Here is a 22938-nt window from a genome sequence, read left to right on the forward strand (position 1 = left end):
AACACTTCACAGTTCACAATGTCATTCAAGATTTAACGGGAAAGCTCGGGAGACGGACAAGTCACTCGCACAAATAACAGAAATGCCGAGTACCCGTGGGAACTCTTTATCTACCCCCCGTTATATCGTGTGATATCGTGCTAGACCACGACCACTTCACTCTGGTTACATCTTGCATCAAGTCGCCCCGTGAGAAAGCCCCATTAATATGTAATTGACTATATGGGAAAAGTTCAACTATATATTAACTTTTCCTCTGTGCAACATTGTATCCTTCAGACCAAGTGTGCAAATCCAGGTTCTTGAGTTTCCTATCCAGCTGCTTAACTTGCGTAGTGGAGGGGTCATTTGTGTTGCCCCTCCCATCCTTTTTATGCACCACCAGATGCACAGACGACATCTTCCCTCATCTTCCAAACCCTCTTCAAAATGTTCCAGTTAAAATGTCTTTGATCTTATCTCAAGTCAATCTTGACCAGTTTCATGTTCTCTTTTAGCCTGGGTTTTATCCTTGAGATGTTCTGCTCAGTAAAGGGCCTGTCCCACTTGGGCGACCTAATCCGCGAGTTCTGGCGAGTTTGACCTTGACTCATATTTGCAGCATGGTCGACACGAGGTCGTAGGAGGCCTTCGTAACTCTCTTTCATGCTCGAGAGTGGTCTCCGCGTACTCAAGGCCTCAGCTAGGTCGCGTCATTTTTTTCAATATGTTAAAAATGCCCGTGAGTAAAAAAAGGTCGCCATGGAAAAAATTGATACTTTTTTTACTCGTAGGTTTAGTCGTAGTAGGTCGTCATGTTAGTCATAGGTAATCGAGGGTAGTCGAAGGTAGTCATAGATAGTCTTCATCATAGTCGAAGGCAGGTAGAAGGAGATCGAAGGAGGTCGTCTTCACTCTCTACTATTCGATGTCCAATTTTCTCGAAGTTAGTCGTAGCTAGTCGTAGCTGATCTTCAACATAGTAGAAGGAGGTCTTCAACATGTCATTTTTTCAAACTCTTCTAAACTCGCCAATTAGGTCGCCCAAGTGGGACAGCCCCTTTAGAGATGTTAAATAAATGGAAATTGTTATTGCTAAATATAAACACATTAACAGGAAATATTTGTTCACAGGGCCCTGATATTTTGATCGCAGAGCTGACTCTTCTATCGGTTCTTTCCAAAGTTTAACACAAAATAAGATCTGCTTATCGATTGCATTATTCAATATTAACAGTGAATTTGATTTAACAGGTGTTGGCAGAGGACTGCGACAGTCAAGCTAATGCACAGATTCGTTTCTCCATTGTGAATGGCAATCTGGGCCATTACTTCAGCATCAATCCAATCACAGGTTTAATCGAAATCAAAGAACGACTTGATCGAGAAAAAGTAAGAAAAGATTGAACAAGGACTTTTTTTGAACAGTCTGAATTGTTCTCCTGTAATGTGTCAGAAGTAAAAACAGAAAATGGTGGAAATGTGCAGCAGATCAGGTTGCATCTGTGGGAAGGGAAACAGCTAACGTTCTGAATTGGGAAAGAGAAAAAAACAACACTAAGCTGAATGGAGAGTGGAATTGGGGGATGTCTCTGACAGGATAAAACCAGGGTTGAGCATGGAGATGAGCTATAAGCAAGAGTATCTGCTCAATGGTGAATAGGAGTAATTCGAGGGTGAGAACATAGGCTAAAATAACTTGTATTTGCAATATGCAGGGCATGGTGATAGGCCTGGCAGGTCAAGTTGGGTATATCCTCCACTTGCAGAGGGAAAAAAAGTTTGTCAAGTTCCCAGAATTTTTAGAATTTGGTATTGAATCCGGAAGGCTGCAAAGTGCCTGGATGAAAGATGATGTGCTGGTCTTCAAGATTCTGATAGTACAGGAGGAAATAGACTGAGAGGTCAGAATGGGATGGGGATAAAAAGTTAAAAGAGGCAGGCATCAGGTAGCTTAGATTCACCCATATGGGTAATTAAGATGCTCAACAAAGTGATTAGTCAATCTGCATTTGGCATCTCCATTCTAGAGGGGACTATTGTGCAAAAAAACAAAAGATGGTCCCGAGATTGAATGTTCAAGTGAATTGCTCCTTCACCTGGAAATACTTTGGAGGGAACATCACTTAAGAAATTAGATAATGAATGTCTGGGAGACCAGGGCTTGATTTTCGATGGTGGGCTTGTGATCCAAAGGGAGGTCTGAGAGTTGAAGTCTGGCCTCTCGGAGATACCGGTCAGTTTGCTGGACCAGGGAAGCAGTGCATTCCTCAATGGGTTTGATGACATTATCAGGGTAGTTTCTAAGTGATTGGGTGCTGCACTTTGAAGGAAGGAAGTTAGAACAAGAGAGGCAAGTGGAAATTCAGAATTCTGCACAATAACATTTCGACTTAATGTTCCACTCAGTTAAAAAGTGAGACATGGTGGAGTCACTGATTGATTTCAGATTTGACGCTAAGTTTGTGTTCCATTACATGAACTTAGCTGGGGTTCAAACAACATTCTGCAGTTGTCTACTGGATAACTTACAGGGAAATTACAATCAAATGTTTGCTGCAAAATGTTGCTTTCTTGATGCATTATAGTTCTATGTGGTTTACCTAATGGGAAAATCATAAATAAGCCATTGGGCATTCTAAGATCTCCTCCAAAAATATATTGATGTAAATAATTTAAGTGGATTTGAGTAATGGAGAAATGAAATTGCTGTGCAAACAAAAATGCATGAAAATATATTTCAAGATTATATAAATCACATTTAATGAAGAGGCAGCAAAATGGGTTACATAGTGGAATACAAAATACAAATGTCAAATGCAATTATATTTAGTTAAATATATAATCTGATCTTTTATCTCTATTTTTTATATTTCAAACTACTACCTTTGATTTATGTAGACCATTTTATTGCAACAAACTTCAAAACTATAATAATTGTTTTACTTCCAATAAGATTTTGTTGAAACTTTTTTTCTTATGATCAATAAACTTCAAGTCATTTTCGAGCCTGGAAATGTATGCAGCATCTTTAAAGGTTACGTGGTGAGTTGGTTCAGCAACTTCGATTATTAGCCATCACAAGCTGCAGGTTCTGAATTCGCGAGTGCTTATCAATAGTGATCAATGGGGCACATTTGGGATAGAGAGGTTGTGGTCAGCAGCACACCACTGTTTCAATGTACAACTGGGAGTTGTGTAGCTACATCAGGCCAATTGGCTAATGTTATTTTTATCTGACCAAGGAGAGAGTTCCTATTGGTTTTACAATGAGCTGCAGATGCTGGAACCTTGAGCAAAACACAAAGTGCTGAAGGAATTCAGCGGGTCAGGCAGCATCTGTGGAGGGAATGGATAGGTGATGTTTTAAACTGAAGAGTTGCTGGACCAATTCACCACATAACCTTCAGACTGATGAAGGGTCCCGAGGTGTCAGTTATGGGGAGAAGGCAGGAGAATGGGGTTAGGAGAGAAAGATAGATCAGCCATGATTGAATGGTGGAGTAGGTTTGATGGGCTGAATGGCCTAATTCTACTCCTGACACTTTTGACCTTATGGGCCGAAACATCGCCAAAGCATTCTCTCCACAGATGCTGCCTGACCCGCTGAGTTACGCCAGCACTTTGCGTTTAGTTCTACTGGTGTTAGTAGGGCAAGAGAAACATATATGTGTGTGGTTTGAATTGGCTTGAGTCAGTTATGTAATCAACAGTAGGGGTGTTGGGAAGAGGAAAACATTGCTTTGTAATGGTATTTTAGAGAGGTAGTGCATTTAGCCTTTGCTCTATATCCAGCTCAGGCCTGATATATTTTCTTGGGTTGGGCCTATCGAGTGCGTGCAGCAAGCTGCCAGTGGCAGGCATGACAAGGAAGAGTGTCTCACCATGCCAGTGTAAAACCTGGTTCACCTGGAGCATCAAGCAGTGAATCATACACTGGGACAGAACAAGAAAATGCCAACAAAATTGTGTCATAGATTAAGACCAAACTTTTGATGAACCAATAAACATGACAGATTGAGTTTGAGTTTATTTTATTGTTACATGTACTGAGCTACAGTGAAAAGCTTTTGTTCAATGCTAACCAGCCAGTGGAAAGACAATACATGATTACAATTGAGCCATCACAGTGAACAGATAGATGATAAAGGGAATGATGCTTAGTGCAAGATAAAGTCCAGTTTAATGCTAGATAAAAGGTCAGAATTGAAGGATTCAAGAATCTACAAAGCACACTTCCTCTGTAATGGTACTTTACTTCTATTGTGGTTGCACCTCTTGAGTTCACCTCTGCCTTTCATAACAGCCAATAGTGACCTATGTAATACTCCAGGAATTTCAGTGGTACTTGGTCCCTTGTGTTCTCATCGACACTTCTGTGTCACATTTGTGCAGGGAATAACAGAAGTGATGCCTTTAAGTGAGAAGCAAGAAGAAGTTAGAACTCTTAAAGTAGAAGTCGGGTTCATTGTTTCCTTTCCTCCATTACCTGAGATTGGTTGATTTGATGATGGGAAAGGGTTTGGAGGTTAGGCTCATACTGGTCAAGGCTTAATGGTGGGTGTCTCATAAGGAAGTAATCAAAGGTTAGGCTCCAGAACGAGCTGATCAGTTGCCAAAAGATAGGACTTGCAAGGAGAAGTTCTCTTTGGACTCCTACAGGGATGGGGGTGAAGCAGTCAGAGACAGAGTTGGAGATGGGGTTTCACGAAGAATTCATCGGGATTCAGGTTGGGAGGAATTTGGAGTTTTGAGAACATCCCCTATGAGAGGGGGGGGGGGGGGGGTGAGTGAACAGTAAGAAAACCACTTTAAGGAGTTCCTTCCCAAAGACAACAAACTCCTCACATTCAATGGCAGTGGAACACATAATGTCCACCTTGTCGCGCATCTAATGCTTCAGTGTGTAAGACCCACATGTTGCATACAGTTTCATGTTATTGTACATATCCAATGGCCTCCATGCAAGTATGTATCATATGTACAGAGGATCTGCAACAGATTTTCAGAGTGAGCCACTGGTACAAAATACCAGATTGAATTTAGCAATTTCATTTTTGATAATATTCCACCGCGTGATAAATAGAGTTATGGTGCTACATGATGGGATTTCAGGCCCGTGTTTCTGTATCTTGTCTTTCCATTAACATGGACCTTTGCCTTCAGATGAGGGAACTGTAGAATTAGCATTATGTTTTAGTGATTACCTGTGCTAATTAAACCACTTATTGCAGTATATGATTAGTACAGTATTTTGTGAGATTGTATTTGTGTTCAACATAGCACACATGAGAATTTTACATGAAATTTTACAATGCAACTTCTTTCAGGAGAATATTTTTGAATAGTTGAAAAGACGATGAATAATTCTTTAATGCCTGTGTAATTATTTCAACAGGTGTCTGGATATTCATTAATTGTGCAAGCTGAAGACAGCGGAACACCATCCATGTCATCCACTGTTACCGTGAATATTGACGTCTCAGACATTAACGATAATCCTCCTGATTTTATCCCAGCAAATTATTCAGCTGTCATCCAGGTAAATCCCCAAAATGACTCATTCAAGTTTATTTCTGACACATCTTTGTACAACTAAATTGATTTAAAATCCACATTATAATTTGTAGAATGCATATATAGTGCCATTTTCACTTCCCTTGAGAAATGTTGAATCAATTTCAACTATTAGGGCAGCACGGTGACACAGTAGTAGAGTTGCTGACTTACTGCGCCAGAGTCTTGGGATTGATCCTAACTACGGGTGCTGTCTGTACAGAGTTTGCACATCCTCCCTGTGACTGTGTGGGTTTCCTCTGGGTGCTCTGGTTTCCTCTCACACTCCAAAGACATTTATGTTTGTAGGTTAATTGGCTTTTGTAAATTGTCCCTAGTGTGTAGGACAATGCTACTGTACAGGGTGATCTCTGGCCAGCGTGGACTCGGTGGGCTGAAGGGCCTGTTTCTACGCTGTATCTCTAAAGTCTAAAGTAATTTAAGTTTCCTACATTATTGCTGCTTCAGAATAAAGCAGTAATAATGCTTTGTTTTAGGAAATAATCTGAGCTAGTAAATGTTCCATGCCTTGAGACATTTTGCTAAATTTCTGTTGCTTCCAAATCATGCTTCTGGAATGTCCAGTTCATTGATGGGATTGTTACGACTGAAAGCCTATATAGGTAATTAACAGTACAAAAGATGAACTGCCCCTTCAGCAATATCTGTTTCATTTGTCCTCGTTCTTTCTGCCTCCACACCTAACATGAAAACCTCAATCTGGTCAGTTTACAACCACTTCTGTTCTTGTTCCAGATTTTTAGCATGTAGTGATTTTACCAACTCTAGTTACCTTCTGAACTAGACTAGATCAATCATCTGCTATTGTCTATTGTCAAACTCCTGATTTTTGGATTTCTTGACTTTATATATTGTATTTGATGCTGCCAAATGGGAGGTGTTGGTGGGAATGTTGGTTGGCCAGATCGGGAGCAGGAGGCGAGGCTAGGTGGTATGCCAGAGGAGGAGCAATGAGGGGCATAAACAGGGTGAACACAGAATCTTTTTCCCAGGCTGGAAATGTCAGATTAGAGCTTAAAAGTGAGAGGGGGAAGTTTAAAGGAGATGTGCGCAAGGCAAGTGCTTTACACAGTATGGTGAGTGCCTGGAAAGTGTGAGTGTGTGTGTGTGTTTGGCGGCCTGCGGTGTCACACACACACTAACCACCCCCCGTGATATTATATTAATATTATTCATTCGTTCCTTTTACCCCAGCCCCGCCCTATCTACTCACGCATACCCCCAACTTGCTGGTGTGGCTAGAGAGGGAGGGGGCAGAGAGAGAGAGAGAGGGCAGAGAGAGAGAGAGGGCAGAGAGAGGGTGGGCAGAGAGAGAGAGGGCAGAGAGAGGGAGGGCAGAGAGATGGAGGGCAGAGAGAGGGAGGGCAGAGAGAGGGAGGGCAAAGAGAGGGAGGGCAGAGAGAGGGCAGAGAGAGAGAGAGGGAGGGCAGAGAGATGGAGGGCAGAGAGATGGAGGGCAGAGAGAGAGAGGGCAGATAGAGGGGGGCAGAGAGAGGGAGGGCCATCATACCAGCGACATCTTGCTAGGTTTAATTCTGCCTCCTAATCTGCCCATGTTGTGGCACTGGGAGTCATATGGGCCTGTCTCACTTAAGCGACTTTTTAGGAGACTGCAGGAGACTATGCAGTCGCCACATGTTCGCCGGGGAGGCACCTTCATGGTCTTGAGGAGTTCCGGCATTCTGGAAATTAGTCGCAGCCTCATTATGGTCGAACAATTAGCGGTGACTAGAATGAAGCCGCCACGGAGAGTAGCGAGAATTCTCGTGCCGTAGGTGGGTCACAAGGAGGTCCTAGTGGGTTGTCAGGAGATCAAAGGTTTTCATAGGTTCTTGCAGGTTGTAGCCGGTGCTGGCAGGTGTATTTCATTGGCTCATTGGGGGAAATAAACGTAAGCAGCTGTTTTCAGAACCAAGGATAACCGACTGGTAATGTTAAATGTCCGCCAAGCTTCACAGCCGTGTATCTCTGGCTTCTTAAAAGTTGTCTGGCTTTTTAAAAGTTGTCTCCACTCCTTCTCCCCCCTCTCTCCCTCTTTTAAAGGACTTACCGTACACTGTGCTTTAGCCGTCTTTATTACAGTGCCAACCTTCCTGTTCATCGCGGTGTGTGTCTGTATCACCTTGGCTTTGCACCGTGTGAATTTCAGACAGCACTCCCCACACTTGCCCTGTCCCCCACCTGCAATGTGTTTGTGTGTGTGTGTGTTCCACTCTGACAGTCGCCGGCAGTCTGTTGAAAAATTGCCTAAGTGGGACAGGCCCTATACTGAAACCATTATAGACTCGGGTGAAGAGGGCTAGTTCATTATATTGCAGGATGAGGCAAAAACAAGAGGAAGGTTCCCAGCTTGGCTGTTGCTTTCCTTCCTCAGCTCACATATCAGCCCACACAGACTGATGTTGTCCATCTGCCTTATTTCTCTGGCAAGGCATCCACAGGTGCCTCCATTTTCTGCTCCCAGTCACCTGTCGCGGTCAATCATCCCATCTTTCTCCTACTTTTCTTGGAAATCAGCACACTTAGATTTTTAGAAGTTTTAGCAGAATTTGCTTTTCATATGCCATTCTTCCCGATCAACCAAGCATCCTTGGTAGATAAAAATTATGGAGAAACTTAGCGGGTGAGGCAGCATCTATGGAGCGAAGGAATAGGTGATGTTTCGGGTCGAGACCCTTCTTTAGACCTCTTCCAGCATCGAACTGAAATGTCACCTATTCCTTCGCTCCATAGTTGCTGCCTCACCCGCTGAGTATCTCCAGCATTTTTGTCAACCTTCAATTTTTCCAGCATCTGCAGTTCTTTCTTAACCAAACATCCTTTATATATTCACAAATGCTGAAGTAACTCAGCAGGACAGGCAGCATCTCCGGATGGAAGGAATGGGTGACATTTTGGATTGAGGCCCGAAACGTCACCCATTCCTTCTGTGCAGAAATGCCGGCTGTCCCACTGAGTTATTCCAGCATTTTGTGTTAATCTTCGCTGTAAACCAGCATCTGCAGTTCCTTCCTACACATCATTTATATATTTATACTAGACTAAGTGGGACCTGTTGGGTCCCAGCATCACACGGGAGGGCTGGTCCCCCAACGCAATATTCCAACATTGGTGGACAGGGGGGAGGGGGGGGGGGCTTCCTGCAGCGCTAGTATGGGTGTTGTGTGCTGAAGGGACTGGTTTCCAGAGTGCTAGTATGGACATTGTGTGCCAAATGGATTCTTGGGCTGGCGGCTCAATCACTCAAGCCTGTTGTGCTGGCAGCTCACTCACTCACGGCTGGTGGACTCATGGCTATTCCTTGAATTTCTATTTCAAGCAGGGTGCAAGGCCACCAAATTCAAGTGTGGTTTCTTACCACTTCTAGCAGGGTGCAAGGGCAACAAATTCAAGTGCAGTTTCATACCATTTCAAGCAGGCTGCAAGGCCACTAAAGACAGCGAGTCGTGACCTCTCCCTCCTCCATCTTGCAGAGACTGAGCAATGGCCACACTTCTGGATTTTATAGTCCCTCCCCCCTCCCACCAGAAGGGGCGTGGCCTTCATACCGTGATTGACAGGAGAGAGAATCTCAACATTTTTTAAACACTAATAATTCTTTTATTTTTCATCGATTGAAAAAGTCCTCGGCAACTGATGAGCGGAAGAGTAGGATGGCCAAAAATCACAGCCATACGTGGTAGCGCTTTTTTCTAAAAATCAATATAAAGCGCAAACAGGAAGTGGTCAAGATTAGACTTATAATTATATAGAAGGCAAGGCAAGTTTTGGAAGGCTTGGCATGCTCAGAAACGAGTGAGTGTAATGGGCTGAGCCAGCAGAATCAAATTGTTTCTCTGCTACTTGCACATAGAAAGAATGGAAGTGACGTTCCTCACCAATATTTAGAGGTTTTGTGATTTTTGATGTAAGAAATCCAGACCATAATTTAATAACTTTGCTTTCTTCCAGTGCATCTCCACACAGTGACAGCACATTATCATCCATAATGGCCCTGATTGGGGGGGGGGGGTGTACCTCACTCATTGAAACACCAATGAAGGGAGGTGCCCACGATAACCCCAATGATATACTTGCATTTACAGGATTCGTTTTTTTAAAGAGAAATAATATGTAGGTAGCTGGTGTTTTTTTTTTTCTTGCATTAGTCATTTATTGTTGGTGAATTTAGTTGGATAATACTTTGGTTTTGGGTTTGATTTTCTAAGTTGAGCGCTTATCCTGGAATTATAGCATAAGTACTTTGTGTTTTAATTGGAATTTGATTTGACTGGACATTGGACATTGAGGGAAGTTAGTGTAGAAATAGCCGGGGCTATGACAGAAATATTTCAAATGTCACTAGAAACGGGAATAGTCCCCGAGGATTGGCGTACTGCGCATGTTGTTCCATTGTTTAAAAAGGGTTCTAAGAGTAAACCTAGCAATTATAGACCTGTTAGTTTGACTTCAGTGGTGAGCAAATTAATGGAAAAGATACTTAGAAATAATATATATAAGCATCTGGATAAACAGGGTCTGATTAGGAAAAGTCAACATGGATTTGTGCCTGGAAGGTCATGTTTGACTAAACTTTTTGAATTTTTTGAAGAGGTTACTAGGGAAATTGACGAGGGTAAAGCAGTGGATGTTGTCTATATGGACTTTAGTAAGGCCTTTGACAATGTTCCTCATGGAAGGTTGGTTAAGAAGGTTCAACTGTTGGGTATAAATGCAGGAGTAGCAAGATGGATTCAACAGTGGCTCGAATGGGAGATGCCAGAGGGTAATGGTGGATGGCTGTTTGTCGGGTTGGAGGCAGGTGACTAGTGGGGTGCCTCAGGGATCTGTGTTGGGTCCTTTGTTGTTTGTCATGTACATCAATGATCTGGATGAAGGTGTGGTAAATTGGATTAGTCAGTATGCAGATGATACCAAGATAGGGGGTGTTGTGGATAATGAAGAGGATTTCCAAAGTCTACAGAGTGATTTAGGCCATTTGGAAGAATGGGCTGAAAGATGGCAGATGGAGTTTAATGCTGATAAATGTGAGGTGCTACACCTTGGCAGGACAAATCAAAATAGGACGTACATGGTAAATTGAAGAATGCAGTTGAACAGAGGGATCTGGGAATAACCGTGCATAGTTCCTTGAAGGTGGAATCTCATATAGACAGGGTGGTAAAGAAAGCTTTTGGTATGCTAGCCTTTATAAATCAGAGCATTGAGTATAGAAGCTGGGATGTAATGTTAAAATTGTACAAGGCATTGGTGAGACCAAATCTGGAGTATGGTGTACAATTTTGGTCGCCCAATTATTGGAAGGATGTCAACAAAATAGAGAGAGTACAGAGGAGATTTACTAGAATGTTGCCTGGGTTTCAACAACTAAGTTACAGAGAAAGGTTGAATAAGTTAGGTCTTTATTCTCTGGAGCGCAGAAGGTTAAGGGGGGACTTGATAGAGGTCTTTAAAATGATGAGAGGGATAGACAGAGTTGATGTGGACAAGCTTTTCCCTTTGAGAATAGGGAAGATTCAAACAAGAGGACATGACTTCAGAATTAAGGGACAGAAGTTTAGGGGTAACATGAGGGGGAACTTCTTTACTCAGAGAGTGGTAGCGGTGTGGAATGAGCTTCCAGTGGAAGTGGTGGTGGCAGGTTGGTTGGTATCATTTAAAAATAAATTGGATAGGCATATGGATGAGAAGGGAGTGGAGGGTTATGGTATGAGTGCAGGCAGGTGGGACTAAGGGAAAATAATTGTTCAGCACAGACTTGTAGGGCCGAGATGGTCTGTTTCCGTGCTGTAATTGTTATATGGTTATATGGTTATACTGCTAACCATTTCAAATCTTGCTTAAGATCATTAATTGCAGAAGATATTACCTTTTATTCTATACCACCATCTTTAGCACGACCTTCGTGAATCATATAGGTATTTGTCTCCTCGGACCGTTTCAATGATGATTCTTCTGTATTTTTAACCCATCTCACCCATGCCTTTGTGTCCTCCACATACGGTTTCTCCATGTTGCTAGCATTCCCCCCATAACTTTGAGCTTCACTGTCAACTGCATCCAAACCCACCCTGAAACTAACACTTCCAGTTAGAAAGCATTTGATTTAAAATATACAACCTTGTGTTAAAATTTGATCTATTGCTCATACATGAATTGTATTGATGCAGCATAGACTGTTATGCCTTCAGTTTTCCAAGTCTAGGATGTGTATTTCCTTCCCTCTGCCATTCTTCAGCTTTAATTCTTTTTTAACATCTATTCCTGTCCAAACCATCGCTAGCATTTATCTACATGGCACAGATTAAAATGTCTTTATTAACCCTATTACACACCAGAGCTTGGAACATTTTTATCATGTTGAAGAGCCTTTATAAACAATTTTTGCTGTTGATCATATTAGTGATGTGAGGCTAGGACTGAAACTATTGATTTTGATAGTGAGAATATTCTACACATTCTCTTCCCTTCCTTTCCCTTCCCCAGTCATTTAACATGTTGTTTTCCTTTACATGACTTCTTCATTCACTGATATACTGATTTTCAAAAGCATCCATTTCTCAAACCAAGGGATTATGGAAATCTTGACTTCAAGACAAACCTCCCAACCTTTGGAAAAACCACTACGTGAATTAACACTCAATGGAAATCAGTTCCCAACTAGGTACAAGTAATGGGTCTTCGAATAGATTGCGTTTTTCTGCTGTTGCACTGACATTGAGTCACAGAGCTATACAGCATGGAAACAGAGCCTTTGGCTTAATTCATATCTGCTGACTAAGTTACCCAACCCAGTCTGGCCTGGCCCATATCGACCAAACCTTTCATATCCATGTGACCATATAAAATGCTTTTAAATGTCATAATTGTGCCCACCTCCACCACTTTCTGTGACAGCTCGGTCTGTGTACACACAATCCTCTGTGTGAAAAAGCTGCCCCTCAGGTTCCGATTAGCTCTTTCCCCTCTCACCTTAAACTATACCCTCTAGTTCTTGATTTCCCAACCCTGGGGAAATTATGTAGCTATTGATGTTATCTATGCCCTGCATTATGTCATATATCTATTATAAGGCAACCAAGCAGCTCAGGACTGCTTACATGTATTCATACATAGTCTTTTCTTTGACTTGATCGCATGCAAACAAAACTTTACACAGTACCTTGTAGCTTCACGTGTGGCAATAATAATGAATTATACTATTTATACATCAGATTAAAGACATGTAAAAACTACTGCTTTGAGTTGTGTGAGAGAACATGTTGATTATAACATTGCCTGCCACTTTATTGATTTACAATATGTAGATGACCAAGAAGTGTGTCATTCCCTTTGCAAACCGGTGAATGAGTATTTGTACACTTACTATAATTAACTCTTTCTTCTAGAAGACTAGAAAACTGCAACTTACTTAAATTAATGTGAGGTTCTGTACTTTCCAATTTTCTTAATGCATGAAGATGAAAGTTGACGTTGTTGTTTTCTCTAATGATGTATTAGCAATAACATTGAAATGTTTTTACCCTCTTGTGTGCTTATAGGAAAATAAACCTGTGGAAACCAGTATCGTGAAACTTTCAGTGACGGACAAGGACTCCTCACACAATGGGCCTCCATTCGCTTTTACTATTCTTGCTGGCAATGAGGGGAAGGAATTTGTTTTAGATCAGGAAGGAGTTCTGAGATCTGCAGTTATATTTACTCAGAAGGATACAACAGAGTACCATCTACATGTGCAGGTGAGCTATTATGCCAGCATTAAGGCAGTTCCATTCCAGGAGCAGTTTGGATATGAATCTCTGGGAAGGATGGTTAGTGGTTAGAAATGAGTGGATCAGATCGATTATCCCAGTGGGCTGATATTTGGTTCCATTGCAATTAGTTGAAATGTATTGATGTGCATTATTCAAAACAACATAATTTGAATAAATAGACGCAAAATGCTGGAGTAACTCAGTGGGACAGGCAGCATCTCTGGAGAGAAGGAATGGGCGATGTTTTGGGTCGAAACCCTTCTTCAGACTGATGTCAGGGGTGAGAGGTACATAGACAAGGAAGTGTAAGGTGTGAAAACAGGACAAAGGGAATGAAGATCAAGGAAAATGTAGAATAGATCATTGTTAGTTAGGAGAAGGTAACAACAAAGTAAAGAGAGATAAAATGTAGTCGGAGACAGTAAGTGGTCGGAGAACTGGGAAAGGGAGGGGATGGAGAGAGAGGGAAAGCAAAGGTTAGTTGAAGTGAGAGAAGTAAATGTTCTATTTTGAATATTATAGATGAATAAATACTTGCTTTCCCTGATCATGTCTTACAGACTATGGCATATTCTCCCCTGAGTCCTTTGAGCAGAGCTCCACCAAATTACCTGGCAAAGGAGATCAATGTCATGTATATTTTTCTGACCAGAGATTCACATTTAGTCGACCTTGTGCTATTTTCCAATGCTTAATGGGTTAAAAATGCTATTGATTTTGCTGTGGGTACAACTGACCTAGACTTCAGTTTACAATATTTTTGAAAATATTATTTTGAAATTGTAGCATTAATCCACAATGATTTTTACACTAAATCAAACAAATTTGAGTTATTTAAATCCTAAAGCCATTTTTCTTTGAGTCAAAATATATTTCCAAGTACATTAATTTAAGAAATAGAACGGAAAGCAGTGGTACTGAAATAATCTCTTTGTAGCCAAACTATTTTCTGCCTCATCATTTAGATTTCTCTATCAAGACATCTCTAATAAGAAATTGCATGGTATTATAGAGGCAGCAGTCAGATATAACTTAGGCTCTGAACTGAATCTGACTAGTTAATTCCTGAATTACAGTCAGCCTCACGAGAGAGATTTATTTTAACCAAGGTTTTCAAAGGGCATAATTCCAAGTTGAATTACTGCTTCTGCAGGCATCATTTTGCTTTAATGAGGTCACCTGCAGACTGTCTTTGTCTTTAACAGAAGTTGAGAAGCAAGCACCATGTCAGAATCTAGTTGGTCAGAATTAATTAAAAATATGTTCACGGTATTTTAAAGAATGGATATATTGATATGCATGTTGTATATAATTGCTTGCTGTTTCTGAGTTTCAGTTATGTTCAGCACAACAGTATTGTTCACACTTGTACAAACAAGTCAATCATTCCACCCCAAGGGGCTAAATAGCCTCATCTTGTTCCTATAATCTAATCTAAATTAGTGATGCCACCATCAGTAAAGGGCACGTTTCAATGATATCTGTGAATTATCCTTGATTTTTATGAGAGCAAGCTATAATTGGAAGCAAAAACGAACATGATTTTGGACATTGATTAGTGGCTAAAATACATGTGCAGGGATCACAAAGTGCGATGAATTTGACCCTTGATGCTTGATGCTGGTTTATTGTCTTAGCACCAGAGAGCTTGCTGGCACTGAGTGAAACCATGCCCGCATCTTTTAAATAGGACAAGATGTCCATTACCTGGATTTGACAAGTTTAACTTAGGATAGAGTAGAGTGTTCCCTAGTTTTCAGGTGCACGTCTGCAACTTTGGTAGTTGAGGTGGATAAAGTGGAGAGGTCCAGGAAGCCATTTTTCAACAAACCGTGGAAGGAATTTGCAGTGAAGGTCAATGTTAGAAGTGAAGCATCAAGAACTTTTAAAAAATGTTTAATGCTTATGCATACTCCAAATCAGTGAATTATGGCACCGCTTGCTTCACACAATTGAGCCCCAGTTCTCACCAAAAACCCCTATCAACAATTTATTCATCTCACCAAACCATCAGACACACTCAATTACTCCAAACTTAAATCAGTTTTCATGCACCTGACCATCTATTCATCCATGACAGGAAGATCATTGACATGACCCATTGCAGAACATTGATTCATGACAAGCACCATGATGAAACCCATTGCAGAATACTCTTTAGCAAAGTGCTCTCACTGTTGCTGGAGAAGGCAGTGCACAGTCTAGTACAGCTTCAACAGCATATTGGAGCAAGCCTGTGTACAACCTAATGGATAGTTCAATAACCTAGTGGATAGACTGCCACTCCCTATGAGGCTCTCTCACAGAGCCAGTGATGTGTAGATACCATTGTTTGAGAAGCCCTTGATGTGGTGTGGGTACAATCCATGACCATGACGAGTCCTGCCATATCAACAAGGCTTGTTTGCCTAAATAGCCTGTTACCACAGGAGAAGTCCCATATCCTTAAATAGATGGTGTTTGTTATCTCCCTCATACTATGATACTTGTAAATTAGAAAACACTAACAGCGCCAGACATTCCTACGTGGAATGAGCCGGGGTCAAACTAAAATGGTGGCAATGGTAAACATGACGACCACATGCAGTGCTCTTGGGCTTTTCTGCAGCCTGTAACAGATCTTCACCAACTTGAGGACCACGGTGTATGCAGATATTGCACCTTCGCTAGGTGGGTATAGAACCTCTGCTCTTGGATGACGCTGGAAGGATAAGCCTTCCAAGGAGATAAAAAAGGGGAAGTTTTAATAATCGTTAATTATGATAACGTGGATCTTTCCATTTCCTTGTGTCTCCGGGTCTTTTGGTCCCTCCTCCTCTTCTCCATGCTTCTCCGACAACAATCAATCCATTCATTCTCATTCATATAGGGATCAATACAGCCCCCAGAACAGGACTCTCAGCCAACAGGACACAACTCCTCCAAATTAAAGTCACTGTGAAATTCTATCAAAACAACTTCCAATTCATTCACCGATAAACCTCGATATCGTTGAGGATCCCTTTAAATTTGACCATGTCCTTCACTGCAAAATCCCTGGTTACCAACCGATGATTAACACGTAGCATTAGCTGAATCACCATAGGAAATATAACAGTATGCTGCACAAGAGGCAGCATCATCACCTCCCTAGTTAGTACGCTTCCATCATGTGCAACTGTCCCAATTTCCTAAATAGCATTTTACATTTTGGCTCACAATCAAAATTTGAAGCAATTCAGCATCTGTGGCAACAATAAAATGAAATTTGCAGCATAATAATACTTTAAAACTAATAAATACTTTCGGAAATAATATGCTTCTTGAAACTCTACATGGATCTTGTGTTTTCTGCCATAATTAACGCTCTCTTAATGACCAAATATGTATCAATTATGTATTTGTTTTTTGTTTTAACTACAACAGGCTCAAGATTCGGGTAAACCGCCACTGATGTCTTCCGCCCATGTGTTTGTCCGCGTGATTGAAGAAAGCATTCACAAACCAACTGCAATCCCACTCGAGATTTTTATTTCCACAATGGAAGATGAATTCTCAGGAGGCATGATTGGAAAAATTCATGCAACTGATCAGGATATGTATGATGTTCTTAGCTACAGCTTCAGATCAGATCAAAACAGTCTGTTCAATATAAACAGCCAAGATGGGAAGATTATTGCACTTGGGGGACTTGATAGTGGCAAGTATATATTAAATGTATCAGTCAGTGATGGACGCTTCACTGTCCCTGTTGACGTAGTGGTTCATGTTGAGCAGTTGACTCGGGAAATGCTAAACAACGCAATAACGATTCAATTTGAGAACATCTCTCCTGAGGATTTTATCGGACTATATCTCCATGGATTTAGACGGAGCCTTCGGAACATATTCGCTATCCAAAAGCAAGATACTGTTCATATCATTAGTATTCAATCAATAACAGACACACAGCAGCTTGAGGTTTTATTGGCAGTGCAGATGTATAGAAGTGGGTTCTATAGAGCAGTTTATTTAATTCAAAAGCTTAGCAGTGCAAAGAGGGATCTGGACAATGGCCTTCATGTCTCCACTATCGTGGACAAGCGTTGCCCTGGTGAGGAATGTCAAGAAGACAACTGTGAGCCAGTAATTTCTGCAGAACCACAGTCCACTACGACCTACAGCACTGCACGGATCAGCTTTGTGTCCCCTCGTTTTCACAGAAGTGTAACATGTGCTTGCAATGGTGAGTAATATCAAAAACTGGGAAAATCACCCAACAGCATTTTAAAAACTGTTGCGAGTAAGATTTTTAAAGCTGGATCTTATGATCACCAGGAAGGTTAATTTGATACATTTTATTTTTGTTTAAAATGTGCTCATATTATCAAAATAATGTGCAGCTTCAGATTTGTACTAGGCTCTTATCAGCGAAGTGGTGCCACAGGTGGGAGTGCAGCCACATAGTTCCACCAGCACGGATTAAATGCTAATCTCTGACGTTGTTTGTGAGAATTTGCACGATGTCCCTGTGACTATGTGGCTCTCACCCAATTGCTGTGGTTTTTTCTATTTTCATTTTCTAAAGCATGCTGTTTGGTTTTTGAATAGTCTGTAGTAAATTACCTTTAGTGCAGATGATTGGTAGGAACAATAGAGGCATTTATCTCACATGCCTAGTTCTCAAATTGTTAGACATGCAAGAGAAAATGGGTTATTGGGAATTAAGTCAGGGAATGGATTATGAGCAGTCATGGACACAGCGCCAAATGTCCTATGTTGCTATGAAAGGGTATGAGGGCAGCACCATGGTGCAACAGTAGAGTTGTTACCATGCAGCGCGAGAGACCAGGGTTCAATTTTGACTATGGGTGCTGTCGGTATGGAATTTGTACATTCTTCCTGTGACTGCATGGGTTTTCTCCGGGTGTTCCGGTTTCACCCACATTCCAAAGACGTGCAGGTTTGTAGGTTAATTGGCTTCTGTAAATTGTAAATTGCTCCTCGTGTGTAGGATAGTGCTAGTGTATGGGGTGATTGATGGTCAGTGTGGACTCAGTGGGCCTGTTTCCGTGCTGTACCTCTAAAATCCAAAGAAATATCATCTGCAAAATGTAAGTATTTTTACACATGGATATAAAATCTTCCTCGAACAATGCAGTTTAAATGTATAGAGATATAGGAGGCTGCAGATGCTGGAATCTTGAGCAAAACACAAAGACCTAGATGAAGCTTTCCAACTTGCTCCCCACTCCATCAGTGTGAAGCAGTCCTGACTCGTAAATGGCAAAAAGCATTTCACTTCACTACACCTAGGTGTATGTGAATGTGACTAATAAAATACCTTTGATACCTTTGAACATCTGCGTGTCTATTCTCGCCCCTGGTGCTGCCTGTGTTCCTCCAACAATTTTTTTTTAACCTTGTTAAATATATTATTGAAGGTACATTAAGATAAGTGCAGTCACATTGTCTCACGATGTGCCCATTCTCCAAAACAACTAAATTGAAAAATAGGGATATCAAGTCATTGGAATACATTTGTTTTTATTTATGCATGTGGCAGTGTTTGAGCATTTCCTCATGTGGCTCTTTAGAGGCCATTAAATGTTATGTTTAGAAGCCCCATTTATGCTTTTTGTTTGCTGGTTTGTTTGCTGGTAGGTTAGAACTGTGAATGAAGAGAAATACCAGATCTAGAAAAGCTGTATAGATGCATAGATATTTGACACAAACATTGTAAGGACGATCTTCTTGCTAATCAAGCTCGAGTGCTAATCCCATTTGATCAATGATACTGAAATACTGTTTGAGAAACATTGCATTACATGTGCCTCAGGTACCAGTTGATGCACAATATGTTGAACTAAATATCTCAGCTATGGTGCTCATTGCCAATGGTGCAATGGGTGAGCTCAACGCAATGTTTACAATAAACACATTTTGTGAGAAGTTACATTTTTATGTTTTGCTACGAGGAATGTAGTTAAATACTTTGCCTGCATTGAACTCATGATTCTTTTTGAGGGGAGGGTATTAGGTTAGTAATGGTTTAACCAATTGACATAAATCTCTTTGACTGGGGATTGCATTTGAATTGCATCCCAATGTAAAATCATTTAATTAATGATACAGCAGACTATTCCATGTAGACTTGCCTTGGGTGATTGAGAATCATATAGGGGAAAAAAACTCTCCTCTGGGGAATTTCTGCAGATGTTCTTGAGAAACTCTGATGATGAGCAGCTTGTGAGAGAGGGAAGATGGGCTGGGTTGAAATTATGTTGATATATTGATTGCCAGGAGCAGTCGAAGAGAAGTCACAGTCTGCAAAGACAGAAGGAAAAGCAAGTCAATACATTCATGATTTCTAATGAGAAAATATTTAGTCAAAGCTCAATAATTCCACACTTCTGCTGGCATCAATTTAGCCCCAAAACTGCTGTGACTTAAAAACTTAATTTAAATTTCTTTATATTGGGAGGAAAAATAATTGGTGTTGATGAACTGTTTGGTAGTCTAAAGAAAGGACCTGGCCCAAAACATCATTTATCCATTCCCTCCATCAGGTGATGCCTGACCTGCTGAGTAACTCCAACACTTTGTGTTTTGTTCAAGATTTCAGCATCTGCAGTTTGTTTAGTCTCTGCTAGATAGTAATAGTAATCTGCTTGATAATAGCTGTTCAACATCCATGTCAAAAAATTATTTCTCTCCCCGGAATTTCTCTACATATGCGAATGAGAAGATCTAATTCCATAGCAATGGCCAAGCTTTGGAGGATCCAGAAAGCCACTGTAATTCTCAGAAGCATTTCCAGATATTTATTTTATCTTTCCTCAACCTCTCCTTCCAAGAACCAAAATGAGAATTAATTAATTAATGGAGGCACAAGAGACCACAAATGGTATAATCTGAACCAAAAAAAAAAAAAACTTCTGAGGGAACTCAGTAGGTCAAGCAACATCTGTGGAGGCAACAAAACAGTTGACGTTCTGGTTCAAGTATCTCTGACTCCGCAAATGCTGCTCGACCCACTCAGTTCCTCCAGCCGCATGTTTTTTGAGACTTAATGATTGAGGCACACCACTTAATCACTGGACACCTTTTGGCCTTGGATGATGGAGGAGTCAGCAGCCATGTGATACTTTGGTTTTTGATCAATCATCCTGACACATTGGAAAACCTGAGAATAAAAATAGTGCTGAGAATAAAACAATTATTGCTACTTTCTTGGAAGCATCCATCTATGTGCTGCAGAAGTGGTTTGTATCAGTCACAATCGGTGTACAGAGCCAATGAAATCATCTTCTGTTCATAAAATTGATGGCACTTTCTTATTAGACCCTCTCCTTAGTTGGATCAAACTAACTGCTTCCTTCCCCTGGAGATGACAAGCCATCATTAATATATTGATTGATCATTTTCTTTGCTTTGCGTCCATGTCAACAAAATCAAAGGCATGTGAACAGGACATCCATCACCTGTACAGATGGTATCATCAGAGGCCAATATAAAAAATCAGTGTAGTTTTGAATTAGGAGGCATTGACATGGTTGGAGCCTGCCACAGAAAGTTCCTAGAACTGGTTATTACATTGACTGGATTAATGGTTGAATGAAACGAGGGGTGACACGTGCTTCAAATGCTACCTGTGGTAGGGATTATTAACTGATTAGGTTTGGCCTGGATGCAACATGCCTCTTTGTATTGGGTTATGTCCATTCCTTCTTGGCATTGTCATCTTTCCTCTCAAAACCTATTGAGAACAAAACAAATAACCATAACTACCTATCAGCAAACTCAGGAACTCATAGAATTCCTTAAATATATTTTAGCATGCCTTTGAAGTACATTGCAACTCACAGCCACGATATTAATGGATTCTTTACCACTTTTGGAACATAACCAATTCCAGCACTTTCAAAATCATGATTATCTCAAGGTGCAACAAATGGGCTTAAAGTCAATACATTTCAAGAACAAACACATTTGGCATGATTGGTTTATAGATTTTACAGATGTGCATATGAGTGTTTTCATGCATATATTACTTAGTTTCTTTCACAACATGTACTGTTACTCAGCTTATAACCATGTGTAGGAAGGAACTGCAGATGCTGGTTTAAACTGCATTTCATGAATGGGTGGCGTTTCAGGGTCGAGACTCTTCAGATTGAGTCTTCAGGTCTGAAGAATGGTCTTGGCATGAAACATCACCCATTCCTTCTCTCCAGAGATGCTGCCTGTTTTGTGCATGGGAGCTTGTGTGCGTTCCGCAAGCAACGAGATGGTAATAAATAAAACGTGCTTCTTGTTGTCAAAGGGGGGGGGGGGGATAAAATGTTCGTTGTCATGCAGACTTGTCATTGACCCGCCAGAAAATGTGTGTGTCCCCCATGTTTTCAAAGCGATTTACTCTGCCCCGAGCCATCTTTCACTGCGACCGGGGTGGGTGTCAGGGTCCAGGCGTTGGGGGAGGGGGGGGGGAGGTATCACCCTGGTGTGGGGGTTGGGATCCAATGGCGATGACTCTGGGTGGCGGACACTCCTGGGGGAGACGGAGGAGAGATAGAAGGGGCAGAGAGAGCAGGAGATAGAGAAGGGGGAGAGAAAGAGAGAAGGGGAGGGAGAGAGAGGGGGGGGGGGGGGAGAGGAGGAGGAGAGAGAGAAAGGGAGGTAGAGAAGGTAGAGAGGCGGAGAGAAAGAAGGGAGAGAGGGGTAGAGAGAAGAGGGGAGAGGAGGAGGGAGAGAGAGAGGGGAGAGAGAGGAGTGCAGAGAGAGGAGGGGAGAGAGAGGAGAGAGTGAAAAGTGGAGAGAGAGGAGAGAGAGAAGAGGGGAGAGAGAGGAGGAGAGAGAGAAGGGAGAGAAAGAGAGAGGGGGAGAGAGAAGAGGGGAGAGAGAAGGGGGAGATGGGAGCATGGGGGTAATTTTCCCACACAAGCCATAGGCAATCTGAACCCAAGCACCAAGTTCAGAGCGGCTGAAGGTGCGCATCCCTCGGGGCAGCCCCCACTCTCCCACGGCCACCCTCCGCGGGCTGCTGGTCGGGTGGAGCGGAGGTGTGGGACAATGTTCATCGCTCCACAGTCATGTGATGGATGCGGGGGTCTTGACCAATCGCTGACAAGTCCAGCCCCCGGAACGTCATGTCCGTTATTGGACTTTTCTGTTGAGTGGCAGTTTTCTGTTGAGTAGGCAACGCCGCCTTTCGGGTAGGTGGCGTTTTGACACAGCGGCCATTCGGTGAGTTTGCTTTTAGGCGATGCAGCTTTTTGGTTAGTTGGCTTAAAGGCGTCCTGCCCTTTCGGTTAGTTTGCATTTAGGCATCCCATTCTTTCGGTTAGTTGCCGTTCTGTGTTCGTACTCTTTTGGTTTATTGGCGTTTTGGCCTCATTTCCATTCGGTTCTTTGGCTTCGACTTCTTTGCTTCGGCTTCTCGTCCGTCGGCGCCACGTCCGCACACGAAGCGAAATACCCAAGCTTGTCTCCTCACTACATTTACTGCTTGCTCCAGTCGCAAATCTGGGTTTTCGAGTGATCTGTGCAGGCATTCATTGATGCTGGAATTCCACTGTGGAAATTGGAAAACAAATCTCTCAGAAGTTTTTTAGAGAAATACACAGAGGAACATATACCAAGCGAGTCATCATTACGGAAAGATTATGTT

General features: G+C 41.7%; 1 protein-coding gene across 2 annotated transcripts in view; it reads left to right on the plus strand.

The window, feature by feature from the left end:
• fat3a (FAT atypical cadherin 3a) overlaps positions 1–22938 on the plus strand; it is a 634737-nt gene that overhangs the window by 561732 nt on the left and 50067 nt on the right. For both annotated transcript variants that reach the window (XM_055637275.1, XM_055637277.1), the window contains exons 17-20: positions 1234–1371; positions 5378–5521; positions 13098–13295; positions 16716–17514. In XM_055637275.1, the coding sequence (XP_055493250.1) occupies positions 1234–1371; positions 5378–5521; positions 13098–13295; positions 16716–17514 (1279 nt within the window). The remainder of the gene's footprint in view (positions 1–1233; positions 1372–5377; positions 5522–13097; positions 13296–16715; positions 17515–22938) is intronic.

This window comes from Leucoraja erinacea, chromosome 6 (genome assembly GCF_028641065.1).
Source record: "Leucoraja erinacea ecotype New England chromosome 6, Leri_hhj_1, whole genome shotgun sequence".
NCBI lineage: Eukaryota > Metazoa > Chordata > Chondrichthyes > Rajiformes > Rajidae > Leucoraja > Leucoraja erinaceus.